This window comes from Pseudorca crassidens, chromosome 5, assembly GCF_039906515.1.
Source record: "Pseudorca crassidens isolate mPseCra1 chromosome 5, mPseCra1.hap1, whole genome shotgun sequence".
Taxonomy (NCBI): domain Eukaryota; kingdom Metazoa; phylum Chordata; class Mammalia; order Artiodactyla; family Delphinidae; genus Pseudorca; species Pseudorca crassidens.
In genome coordinates this window covers 146,082,914-146,096,109 of record NC_090300.1, presented here as the reverse complement: position 1 = coordinate 146,096,109, position 13,196 = coordinate 146,082,914, and the positions used below count along the sequence as shown (strand labels likewise).

General features: G+C 50.8%; 1 protein-coding gene across 1 annotated transcript in view; it reads right to left on the bottom strand.

Annotated features, from left to right (window-relative positions):
* Positions 1 to 503: 503 nt before the first annotated feature.
* Positions 504 to 13,196, bottom strand: part of UBASH3A (ubiquitin associated and SH3 domain containing A) — a 40,219-nt gene continuing 27,526 nt past the window's right edge. Inside the window, exons 9-14 of the mRNA XM_067737320.1 lie at positions 12,558 to 12,680; positions 11,154 to 11,246; positions 6,946 to 7,090; positions 6,184 to 6,290; positions 2,851 to 2,960; positions 504 to 1,030 (exon numbers count right to left, since the gene is read on the bottom strand). Coding sequence (XP_067593421.1) covers positions 893 to 1,030; positions 2,851 to 2,960; positions 6,184 to 6,290; positions 6,946 to 7,090; positions 11,154 to 11,246; positions 12,558 to 12,680 — 716 coding nt within the window. The 3' untranslated portion in view covers positions 504 to 892. The remainder of the gene's footprint in view (positions 1,031 to 2,850; positions 2,961 to 6,183; positions 6,291 to 6,945; positions 7,091 to 11,153; positions 11,247 to 12,557; positions 12,681 to 13,196) is intronic.

Sequence of the window (13,196 nt, the reverse complement as noted above, 5' to 3'; positions counted from 1 at the left end):
ACTACGTTACATCACATGGCAAAGGGGACTTTGCAGGTGGGATTAAATTATGGGTCTTGAGATGGGGAGATAGTCCCAGATTATTGGGATTATTGGGTGGGTTCAATGTAATCCCAGGGGAATTTACAAAAGGGAGCCAAGAAGGTCAGAAGCAGAAGGCAATCTGACTGTAAGTAAAGGAACAGGGAGATCTGAAGGGGCACCACTGCTGCCTTTGAAGACAGAGGAAGGTGCTGTGAACCAAGGAATGCAGGAGCCTCTAATGCCTGGAGAAGCAGGGAAGCAGACTCTCCCCAGGGCCGCGGAAGGAAAGGAACCCGCTGGCCTATTTCAGAACTGCTGACCCGCAGGACTGTAACAGAGTAAACACGTGTGTGTTTAAAAAGTTGTGTCTCTAATCAGTACTGTGCAGTTACTTGTTACAGCGGCAACAGGAAGCTAATACCTGGTCTGTGGTCACCAAGCCTGTTTCCCGGTTTTGATCTGGTAGGTGGTTTCCTTGCAACATTTTATTCAATATTCCACCTCTTTTGGCCTATGTGGACATAGCCAAAGAGTGATGGAAACAGAAAAAGAAAAAAACGATTGGGAACTTGATGAATAAAAACATATAAAGTAAAGTAGAATTTTCTGTGGGGTCAATGTCATGGTTCCTCATTCCCCTCCAAGCCACATGGCCAATGCACATGGTACACGGTGGCATCCCCACAGCTAAGCTCACAGGATGACGGTCCGCAGAGGGCAAACACTCTGGTATCTAAAAGTGCCTTTTGTGCTTCTACAAGTCACATTAGGGGAGACTATGACTCCTTCGAAATAACGGTATCTTACAGCCACTGCGAAGCGTTTCCCCTCTTCATCATTATGAATTATGCAAACATAGAGGCGGCTCTTAGTTGCCCAGGATCCAGTTACTCCAGTTAAACGCTGAGTTTGAGCCATGAGTCAGCGTCTTCACGGGAGGGTTCACCAGCTCCCATTTTCCTTCTTCTTTGTTTTCTTCTAAGAAGCACATACCCAGAGAAGGGATCTAGAACAGAGTTAAATCACTTATTATTATTTTATACCAGGTCCATGGATTTCAGACTTGTTCCAAAGGCAACAGCCTTGGAGGCTGGCGTGACGTCCCCACGATGCCTTGAATGCAGCGCTAACACCCAATGCAGCATCCCTCAGTGGGGCCTCCCCGCCCTCCTACGGGCAGTGGGAAGTGTCTGCAGACCTTACTCTTGGTCACAGCTGGGGGTGCTACGGCATCTCAGGAGTAGAGGCCAGGGATGCTTCTAAACATCCCACAATGCACAGGACAGTCCCCATAGCACAGCATCGTCCCGCCCAGATGTCAACAGTGTTGAGACTGAGAACCCCTTCTGTCTACCCTACTGCTTCAAGAGCGGCTTCCATTCTCGAATTCAGCGTCACAAAAGGATACAGGTATTGTGTTTTCAAACCCAAGATTAAAGGACAAAGCGAAACTTCAGACCTCAATTCCCTGTAAAATAAATGGTTTGGAGGAGATCTTTGTTTTTAAGGCTTTGTTTGTTTACATGTTCTGCTTTCCTTTATTCCCCCTCTCTTTTCAATGTCCAGAAATTCCTTGTTTAGAAGAAACGTGCAAAAACTCCAACCTGGGGGGCAGGATGCAAGTGGGGGCTGGCGTTGACTCAGGGACACCCTCTCCTTCTGTGTGTAGAGACTGGGGGGAGGGTTCGGGGATGAGTGTGATGGGGGTGGGCTCCTGAATGTCCGTTTTCAGCTGCCCCTGACTTTAAGGCCCATCGTTGGTTGGTAAAGCCCTTGATGAATTTCTGATATGAACTGGCAAGTCCAGCTAACTTGGGGATGGGGTGGGGTGGACTCTAAGTCCTCAGTGTAAGAAAGTGGCGGGAGTGTGGAAGTTCAAGGCTGGCATCTCGAGGGGGGAGGCCAAGGGTCAGGGGAGTGGGTGGGAATTTGGCCACAAAGACTAATGGGATTTTGGAACCGTGTCAACATGCAATTGACATGCAGTCTCAGTCAGCGTCTGGCGTGTGCAGCACTGCTGTCTGCATGGATAACGAGGACCCCCAGGGGGCCCCGGGGTGGGAAGGGATGCAAGAATAGGAGCGGCCACGTCAGAGTACGCGGGGACGGGAGACGTGGTGATGTCAGCAGGAGCAAGGCCCTGAGTAGACTTAGGGGGCAGGGATGGGGGCGCGGTCTGAGTCCTGAGTTTCCCGCCTCCATTCACCTCGCCATCTGGATAAAAGCCACCTCTGCTTTGCCGGGTGATGCTCCAGTTTGGTCCAAAGTACCCGTTATCCTTCTCTACACATCCGTCACCTGCTTGCTTTTTCAGTATGTGTTTATACGGCCCCGGCCCGGCACCAGGCACCCCAGCAGCTTTGACCAGCTCGTGTGTTCCGAGGCTGGATGACTCCAAAGGTAAGAGGGAGGGGCTCCCCTCTGTCCGTCAGCCCCCCAGTCCCCAGAGCAAGTGAGCCCAGCAACCGCCCTTTCTCTTCTTATCCAAATGTCTCACCCCCCACTGGACCAAGTGCTCAACTACTGGAGTGACAGGAATTATCATGTGACCTGATAATAAAAGTTCTCTGTCTTGTTTTTTATATTATGTGGGTAGCAAATGGCCACAGTTGCCATAATGGTAAAGATGACAAACATCCCCGTCTGCTCCCTGCCCAAGGCTGCCCTTTGCGTCAGAGCAGGCGGGCACGTTCTCAGGTGACAGGTGGGTCCCTGCTGCCCTGGGTTGTCAGGACGCTTGTCTTCGTCCTGAGAGGGGCGTGTGGTGATGCCGCATCGTCGGGCTGCCTGTTTCTGCGGCAGAAACACGAACGAGGGGGCGCGTACCTTCCTCACTAGCTGGGTAAACACTGTGCAGTCCCGGGGCGGCAGCCCAAGGAGTGGGCGCGTGCAGGAGTCCAGCGCCGAGCCATGGCCAACGACCAGGATGACGCCCACTGTGGGAGGAAGGACACCCCGAGGTCAGAGCAGGCACAGAGAACGCGTCTTATTAGACGGTGGGGGGGGGGGGGGCAAAGTTGTCGGGCGGAACAAGCTCGTGGTGCCCCGAGGCCTTGAGGGACCCCGGGTAGGAGGGAGGCGTGGTTGGTAAGAGCTCGTTAACACTGGCAGTCGGCCTCTCGTTTGTGTAGAAGTTCTTCTGAGCCCGTCGCATCCTGTGCGGGGCTCGGGTGGCTGCACCCGCCCGCAAGCTTCAGGGATGGGCCGGCGCCGTGCGCTGAGCGGCCTCGTCCAGGCCTCGTCTGTGAGCTTGCGAAAGATCAGCTGCTCAGGGCCAAAGGGGCCACGGATGACTCTCTCTTTACAGAAAGACCTCCAGAGTCCAGGGCCGAGTGAGTCTCCTAACGGTGACGGGCGCGGGCAAGGCTGGGAGTTAGTCCCGCGCGTGAGCCAGGGGGGCCCCAAGGCCGGACCCAGCCCGCCACCTGAGGACGGAATCAGAACCCGAGCTTCCCTGGAAAGCTGACAGTCACAGAGCGATCTATTCATTTGCCCCTAATGTGGCTATAAATCCTCCGGTGTGACCCCCAGAGCCAAGCCCCTGCCTGCTTCTCCTGTGTTATTTCTGAGTAATTTCACACTCATTTCTTTGGCCTCCAAGGTCATGGTGAGGTTGCCGGACATGCAGGTTTGACCCCTGGCCTGTGCTCTCCAGCCGGGCCACCTGGACACGGCGGCCTCCTAGACACTCTGAGCTTCCAAGTCACATGGTGTCAGTGGAGGTGATATCTCAGACCGCACGGGAGGGTGAGGACCTAACAGGTAAAGCCTGTGATGGGCCACCAGTGCCGCAGGATTGGCAGGTGTTAGGTTTTACCCTCCAGCCCCACTGGACTTTCCGTTGCTCTGTCCGCTGGATCCACACGTCTCTGCCTCCTCCTGGCCCCGCCTTTGCCTTCCAAACCCTACTCGTTCCACGGCTCAGGTGCTGCGTCCCGGGTGCCTCAGCCATGGGTGGAAGGGTCTGCATCCCTTCAGCAGGCCGCGGCCACCTGTGTCACAGGCAGGGCTCAGTAGACCCTAGAGGTAATGAAGCAATGGTTCTGCATCCTCTTCCAGAAGCCCTCAGGACCGTAGGGAGATGCTTGGAAGGAAGGTCATCCGTGGACACTGAATTTCAGCCTGGGTCAGGTGCAGACAGGTGGGCCAGGGCGGGGCCTGGGTGCATGAAAGGCCCTCATTTCATTCTGTCCTCTGATGGCCTGTAGCGATAATTGTGAGCAACGGGAGACTGATAATGAGTCAAAGGCCACTAAGGTGTGGTTTCCAAAAGCACCTTCCCCAGGGTGTCCGTCAGTCAAAACAGGTCACGTGGACCCGTCTCGGGGCCGGGTGTGTGTGCGGTGCTGGACACCGCAAGGTTGAGGCCTCAGAGCCTGTGCCCCACGGTGCACTGGGGACTCTGGCGGGAGGGCAGGGGCTCAGCTGTCCCTGAGGTCCTGGTCATCAGAGTCTTTGGTCCCCTGAGCTCCTTTGGACAAGGGATGGAAAGAACGATGGTGGGGCAAGCGGGCCGGGTGGTCCCTTATCGACTCCTTCTGAGCTCTTTTTCATGTTATTTAATATTCCTAATACTCCAGACGTTTGTGTCTTTTCCTCCAACAACATTCATACCCTTTGAGGGCAGATCGTGTGTCTTCTTTGCTTAGATTTTTCCCATGATGCTTTATCTGGTACCTGACACATTGCTGATGTTCGATACGCACTTGCTAACTTAAATCTTACAGGATTCGTTTTTCCAGTTTTACTACGGACATTTTCATATATACCCCAAAAGCGGGTCTGATGAATCTCCGTGCACCCATCAGGGAGCTCCAACGGTTGTTGACATTTTGCCCATCTTGTATCATCTGTCTGCTACCCCACGCCCTTTTCTGTGAAGTATTTTTATTTTATTTTTACTGAAGTATAGTTTATGTACAATATTATACTGTATAAGTTACAATATTATATAAGGTGTACAATATAGTGATTCACAATTTTTTTTTTTTTTTTTGCGGTACGCGGGCCTCTCACTGTTGTGGCCTCTCCCGTTGTGGAGCACAGGCTCCAGACGCGCAGGCTCAGCGGCCATGGCTCACGGGCCCAGCCGCTCCGCGGCATGTGGGATCCTCCCGGACCGGGGCACGAACCCGTGTCCCCTGCATCGGCAGGCGGACTCTCAACCACTGCGCCACCAGGGAAGCCCCTGATTCACAATTTTTAAAGGCTATACGCCATTTAGTGGCTATAAAATATTGGCTATGTTCCCTATGTTGTACAATATATCCTTGTAGCTTATTTTATACCTAATAGCTTGCACCTCTTAATCCCCTACCCCTATCGTGCCCCTCCCCGTTTCCTCTCCCCACTGGTACTCCTCGTTTGTTTTCAATACCTGTGAGTCTGCCTCTTTTTTGTTATATTCACTAGTTTGTTGTATTTTTTAGATTCCACATATAAGTGTTTGTCTTTCTCTGTCTGACTAATTTCACTTGGCGTAACGCCCTTCAAGTCCATCCATGTTGCTGCAAATGTCAAAATTTCATTCTTTTTTCTGGCTGAGTAATATTCCATTGTGTATATGCACCACATCTTCTTAATCCATTCATTGGTTGATGGACACTTAGTGAAGTGTTTTAAAGCACATCCCAAACATCACGTCATTTCACAGGATATACCTCGGTTTGCATCTCCAAATGAGGACTTTTCATTCTTACACAACAACCATGCTATTATCACACCTCACAAAATTAGCATTAATATTTCTCAAATACTTCCATATTCAGATTCCAGATTTAAATTCCATGTTCAAATTTCTTTCATGGTCTCAACCATCAACTTAAACAGACGCTTTGTCCGAACTGTCATTTAAACATGACCCAACATTTGGCTGTTTGCTCCTTAGTTTCTTTTGTTTCCTAGGAAGTGGGCTTGGGTGGTCTGTGTTGACCCTTCTGTCCTGGATCCCATCAGGTCTTGGTTCCGAAATCAGGGGCCCCAGGGCCTGGGTCGGGGGCACGTGTCTATGCAGAGGCAGCGATATAGCACTCCAGAGGCAGGGAAATGGGGCAGGGGAGGCTGGGGCATCCCTAGGTTCAAAAATCCATCATTTCCATCCCGGAGGTGAGAACCCAACCCCCAGGGCGGCTGGTACCCGAGGACGACGGGGGCACGTACCATCCTGCGGGCGGATGCTGACCATCTGTTCCATGCTCACCGCACACCTGTGCAAGTAATCCTCGTAGCGCTCGGCGGGCAGGAGGGAGGGAAGGGGGAAGGCGGGCCTGGAGGAGGGGGAGGGGAACAGAAGAAAGGTGACGGCTTGCCTCTAGCCAGGGCTCGCGGTCAGCAGGAAGCCTCCAGATCTGTGCTCAAAACCAGCAAAGAGCTGGCGTTGGGCCTCCAGCGTGCCTTCTCACTGCGCACCAGCCACACGGGCTTGTGATAGCGGCCAGCCGCGGGCAGAGGGAGATGCAGGTCCTCTGGCTGACGAACTCTAGCCAGACTGACTGACCCTCTTCTCAGCGGGCCCGACTTGTGGGCTTCACATCCAACCTTGTGGACTCAGTTTAGCCAGAATCGCCCACCCCCGTATCTGACCACTCTGGATATCCGAGCAAACTCGGCTTCCCCTCCAACCCCAGGAGGTGTCCGATCCCCTGGCCTGCCTGCGGAAAGGATCCTTTTAGGTTCCGTTTAGCGAGAATCACCCTGTTCTCTTAAGAATCTCCCATCGCCCCACCCTGCTCCTGGGAGGAAGAATCCCCACTTGGCCTTGTATTCGGAGGGGAAGCTGATCTTCCTCCCGTTCTGCAACCCCCCACTGCAGCGGTCCCTCTTGAATAAAGCCTTCCTTGGTATCTTTACCAAGCGTCGGGAGTAATTTTTCTTTAACAAGAACGAGAAAACCCCAGCAGCAGACGACGCGAGGCGGCTCACCTATAATCCATGCTGACGTTGAAGTTCGCCCCTTTCAGCTCTTCCAGGGTCATGAGGGTCGGGGTAGTTTTGCCAGCCTCCCATTTGGTCCATTCAAAGATTCCGGGCTCCACTCTTATCTTAATTTTCTTCTCCAGTTTGAGCTCTGGATTCAACAGAATACAAGTGTTTATCATCTTCGGCGTCTGTTCTGGCTTTCTGTAAAGATGTCTCTTCCTAGGTCTAAATCAAACCTTTGGAAAAAAATCTGACTTTATACTATTTCTCAGACAAAAGCCACGGGGCAGTTGGAGGGTATGAGAGGAGTGAGGACCCTCTGTTCATCAGGAAGGGCCAGAGTCTCTTGGGATCTGGGAGGTGCCACTGGCAGCAGCCTCCCTGGAGCTCATCCTGGTCACCCGATGCAGCCCCATGGCACGCGGAACCCGCGCGCCTCCTTGGGTCAAGAAGGAACCTGCACCTATGAGGACTTGGCTGGTCCAATGATCTGAGGAAAAGACGAGGGCAATCGTGGAGCTTGTTAGTCACACGGAAGCGCCATCCTGGTAAACACTTACCCCGGACTGAGCTGAAGCGGAGGGTGGATGGGAGTCACCTTCTGGAACATTCTCTCTCTCACAACTGGCCCTTCCCTAGGATTTTTTTTTTAATGAGAAAAAACCTCCACTTTCTATTGTAAATTAAACAAAACTGGAAATGGAAGTCATGAATTCAGTAAAACCTAACTGGTGAAGTTGTTTTGGACAAGACTTCATATAATCATATTTGCATCTAAGTGTACTTCATCTGTTTTGCCAAAAATAGTACATATGTTTGCTACAGAAAAGCACATTCCATAAGCTGACATTTTTTTTTAATACCTTCAGTAAGAGACCTGTAAACTAAAGTCACCTCTTTTCGAGTGGGGGAAAAACAAGACCTTAATGCTTTTATTCGAAATGGAGAAAATGACATTAAACGGAAATGCTGGCAATAAAACCCATTCCCAAAATGTATTTCAGGCTCATGAAATGGGTTCCTTTGCAAAGCACATTTAGAAAAGAGAGTTAAGCCTGGTTGATGGGGCTCCTGGGCTCTCCCGCAGCCTGTGAGGGGCTCGTGTCCACCGGGAATAGGTGACACGAAGAAAGAGTTTGGAGAGGGATGGATTGGGAGTTTGAGATTAGCAGATGCAAACTATTATATATAGGCTGGATAAACAACAAGGTCCTACTGTAGAGCGCAGGGAACTACATTCAATATCCTGTGATAAACCATAATGGAAAAGAATATGGAAAAGAATATATATGCATACAACTGAGTCACTTTGCTGTACAGCAGAAATTAACACAACATTGTAATTCAACTATTCTTCAATAAAAAATAAATTGAAAAAAGAAAAATAATACTCTACAAAATTAAAAAAAAGGAGTCTGGAGAGTGTCCCAAATGGCGTTGGGCCCTCTCCCTGTTCTGTGGGTCACACGTTGGGAAATGGTCCATCGGGACACATTCACTGACATGGTGGTGAGATAAAGCTTAGCATTCTGGGGAAAGGATGGTCATGTTCGAGGACATATGAAGAAGGCCGGGCATCCTGCTTTCTGGGTTAACACAGGATTTATGGATTTATGCTCTTTTAACTGACTTTGTCGTCCTCTCCCCACCTGCATATAGAGTAAAAGTCAATGAGAGATCATGTTAAAGACATTGACATGATCATGGTCAGAAAACATTTTGGGGAGCTTTTATTTTAAATGCAAGAGATCCACATAATAGAATAGAAGTCAGAGAAATTGGAACAGATACGTTCATAATGAAGAAACATGAATGATAACCAAAAGGGGATAAAGTTATGAAAAATGTTTTTGAAGCTCTCAGTTATATTCATTTAAGGCCAAAAGAATATTCCTTTATCTTTTTTCTCATACATTGTGACCATGGCTGGGAGGCTGGGTGGGGAAAGGGAGCCCGAGAGCATCCTTAGCAAAGGGCCTGGCGACTCGGAGGAAGTAGTCACCGTCAGAGACATCCGCGTGCTGGCCTGGCTGGACACGGGCTATCTGCAGGTGTCACCCCCGCTCACCTGTGGGCTGCCAGCCTCAGATGGAAATTCAAGTGTTTTTTTAGGTTAGTGGAAACGTATCAGCCTCTCGGATGGGTTAAAACAAAATAAGTTCCATTAAATGGCAGGTTTAAAGGCGGGTGGGGGGCATAGGAGAATCGGGGATGAGCCTGTCACCTTTTATCCTGTATTTGTGCGTGTTTCTTACTTTCTTCACATCTGATCACTGTAGCTGTTGAGTTAATTGCACATATATTGATCCTGAGCTATCCGGGGATAGAATGACTTCATATCTATTTTGCTTTCTTCTGTCCTATTTATTAAGAGTTATCAAATGGAAACAGAGCAAACACGGCGGGGTCCTGGGCCCCTCCCGGGTTTGTTTAGCAGCTGACATTGTGCGTTAACCTGCCCTCGGCTCCATGGGTCCAGAGCCCAGAGCTGCAGGGAAGCAAAGCAATGAACGTGCACATCTCAACAGTGGGGGAAACCACGGGCGTTTCTCCATCTCAGGGACCCGAGAAACCGTGCAGGGGAGTCCAGGGTCCCCTGTCATGCTCGGATGAGACATGACAAACGGAGGACGTCTGCAGGGCTGACGATGCACAGAGACGACGTCCGAGTTTTAAAAGTGCGGAAAGTGGACGGTGATGAAATGGGTTTCTACCCTCACAACTTAGCCAGTGGATCAAGAAACAGCACGTTAATGAGAAGGTAGGAAAGGACTGGATTGGCCACGGGCCCACACGGGTCCTGTGCAAGGATCAGGTCCATCCCTGGGAGGGATTCCCGGCTGCATGGCAGAATTGGGAAGGCACTTTGTCCGAGCTTCTCTGATCTACGTGGAGGAGATATCGGGGAGGGGCTCAGGCTGGCGGACCCGCCATAGTTTCAACAGCTCCTCCCGTGAAGGTCCGCTTGCTGCCCTCTTTCTGACACCGCTCCAGCAGTAGCCTCTTTCCGCTTTGTCCCCTTCCTCCACTGATGTCCTTCCTCCCTGACCTTGATCTAGTAGGTCATTCCCAGCAGCTGCAACCCCCTCTAAGCTCAGTGCCATTCCCTTCTCTATCTCCAGCCAGCCTTCCTTTCTCTGTAGCCTCCTGTCCCTCGTGTCGGATTCCAACCCTCCAGCCACCTCCCGGGATTTCACTCCACGGAGCTGACTCTTTTCTTGGTATCATTGGCCTCCCCCAGCCCCTAACTCCCTACCTTACACAGCTTAAAATCTCCACTCAATCTCCACGGCCCTTCCCTGTGCACCTCGCACCCTTTCTTGCTTCATCGTACTCACTTCTCAAATCCGTCAGGGGTTACAGCCCCAGGTCCTTCCGCTCCTCCCGGCCCATGCCTGGGGGCAGCCCCAGCCCAGCTGATGGGTCTCCGTGTAAGGCTGTGCCCATGACGTCAAGTGGCCTTTGTGCTGCCCAATGGTCACCTTGTACTTCCCCATCCCTGTCCTGGTCCCCCTCCCCAATAAGCATGTCACACGTTCAGCACTCCCCTTTCTCATGCTTACCTGGTGACCTGACTTCCTGTGTCTCTGAGAAAGCAGAGGCAAGCCACCTCCTCCACATGTGCCCACCTGCTACACCTGTGTCCACACGCTCTGCCCTCATTCCCATCACTGTGGAGGACCGGCCGTGCATGCATGGCGACCTAGGTCTTGTGCCCTCTTCCCCACACTGGGAGGGGCGGAACCAGGACCTCCAGGGCAGGCTGCCCATCTCTGGCAGGAAGTTGCTTCTTCCTGTAGGTGGACGCTCGCTCAGAAGGGTCTGCCACTGGCTTCCGATCACACAGCAGCTTTTGATGGTACTGAACAGCTCCCAGGAGCCGATTCCCTTGCCCAGGGAGTCTTGCATTTTGGACTTGAGAAGGGACCACAGCAGTTCTCAGCTCTCTGGGAACACCCTCGCCCCCAGCTTTTTAAAAAACACATGGCAGAAGCAGGCCAAAGGCGAATTACAATCCTGACCTCCCAGAAATGCTAACTGGCTCAGTGCCTCCTAACAGTCCTCGAGGGCTGGTTCACGGCTGTCTTGTGACTTTGTGTGGCCATTCGTGGTCACCCACCCCAGTCTCACCTCTGTTCACTGTCGTCTCCCCCAGGAGAAGAGTCATGAGGTCAAGGCCACATGAGAAGCTAGCTACAGTTCTCACTGACCTTCCAGGATGTGTTTGGCTGTCTGCACACAGTGGAGGGCTGGGGAGGTGAAGACGGAGGTGATCCTGATGCCACTGTCCAGCAGAGCTTCCCCTGGAAGACAGCAGGTGGAGAAGTGCTCTCTTTATAACTGTAGCTACCCATGGTGGCAACTCCAACAGGTGGCTTATTACCCGTGGCAGGCAGGGTCTTAAGTGGCCCCAAGAATCCCCACCACCACCCCGTATACACACCCTGTATAATCCCCTGGTGTGTGGGTGGAAGCTGTGAGTACGGTGAGCTAGCACCCCTGTGACCAGGTTATGTTATAAGGCAGAAGGGAGATTATCACAGGTGGGCCAGACCCATTCAGGTGAGCCCATTAAAAGCAGAGATTTCTCCAGCCGGTCACGGAAAAGAAGTCAGATAACATATTCACACTGCTATGTATAAAACAGACAACCAACAAGGTCCTTCTTCATAGCACAGGGAACTAGACTCAATATTTTGTAATAACCTATAAGGGAAAAGAATCTGATAAAGAACATCTATCTATCTATCTATCTGTCTATCTATCTAAAACGGAACCACTTTGCTGTACACCTGAAACTTATATGATATTGTAAATCAACTATACTTTAATAAAAAATTTTTTAAAAACCAAAGGTAGAGGGATTTGACATGTAATAAATTCTCTATTGTTGGCTTCCAAGATGGAGGGGGCCATGTTGCAAGGAAGGTGGGTGGGCTCTAGGAATCCAGCAGGCCCTCTGCTGGCACCAGGCAAGGAAGTGAGGACTTCAGTCCTACAACCACAAGGAACTGAATTCTCCCACCAGCCCAATGAATGTGGAACGTCTTCCAGGAGGCTCCAGGTGGGAAGTCAGCCCAGCCAGCAGCTTGATATCAGAGTTCAGACCCTGAACAGAGAACCCAGCCATGCTGTGTTTGTGTTTCTGACCCACAGAACTGTGAGCATCAAGTGGGTGCTGTTTCAAGTTCATGGTCATCTGTAGTAATGGAAACTCAAGCCCCCGGGGGCTCATGGAAGGACAAGCCTGTAAATTACATTTCTTCTTGCAAAATTAGAGGACCTGGTCTTTGGGAAAGAAGGACATCTCTTCAGTACAAAATCTGCACGGTACCAACCCCAGTGAGGTTTCCGTGGATGTTGTGATGGGCTGATTTCTGTTCCCTAAATTCACATGTTGGAGTCCTAACCCCATGCCTCACAGTGTGACCTTCTTTGAATGTAGGGTCTTTCTAGAGGTGATCAAGTTAAGATGAGCAATTTGAGGACTGGTGCCCTTATATAGAGGGGAGATCTGACCTCCAAGGGCACGTAGCAAGGACTCAAGACACGTGAGTGATAATCACTGCTACAACTATTGTGACTATTCCTACTAGAATGATCCTCAAACATACCTGCCATTCTGGACTGGAAAATTCCACAGGACGATAAAGGTGGATCGTTTTCAAAGTCTTTGATACCTCGGCTCCGTCTGGGCAGACTGCGAGGGAAGTTCAGGTCTGGCCGGTAGTATTTCCCTAAAGCATAAATACGTACCAGATGCTCAGTTCCACTGAGTTAGTGCACATTTGTCCCACTAAACTCTTAAGATCAAGACCCACATTTGAAACATGGTAATTATTTACATTGTGGTCGACTGTGTTTTTTCTTGAGCATGCTCTGTGATGTGGATTCCAGGAGGAAGTCCTACTCCCACCACCCATTCCCTCAAACACAGAAGACGTATGTTTCAGCCATAGGAACCATGAGACCTTCCTTGTCCTCTCAACCCCCCCCCCCCGAAGAGTCATTCATACAATTTTCCTGATGAAGAGCCGAGACTGATTTAGCTTAACTCGATAAGAATCTCAAATTGGTATTAATTAATTAGATGAAACTCAACCCATCCCCATAGCTTGAAGATGTCCCATTGCCTACGGGACAGAATACAGATGGCGGGAGAGGGTCCTGCATTGTGTATTATTAGTCAGCTGCTTGAGGTAGGACTGGACATCAGGGGGCTCCACTGGGACTCCCCCCCCCCACCACCCATT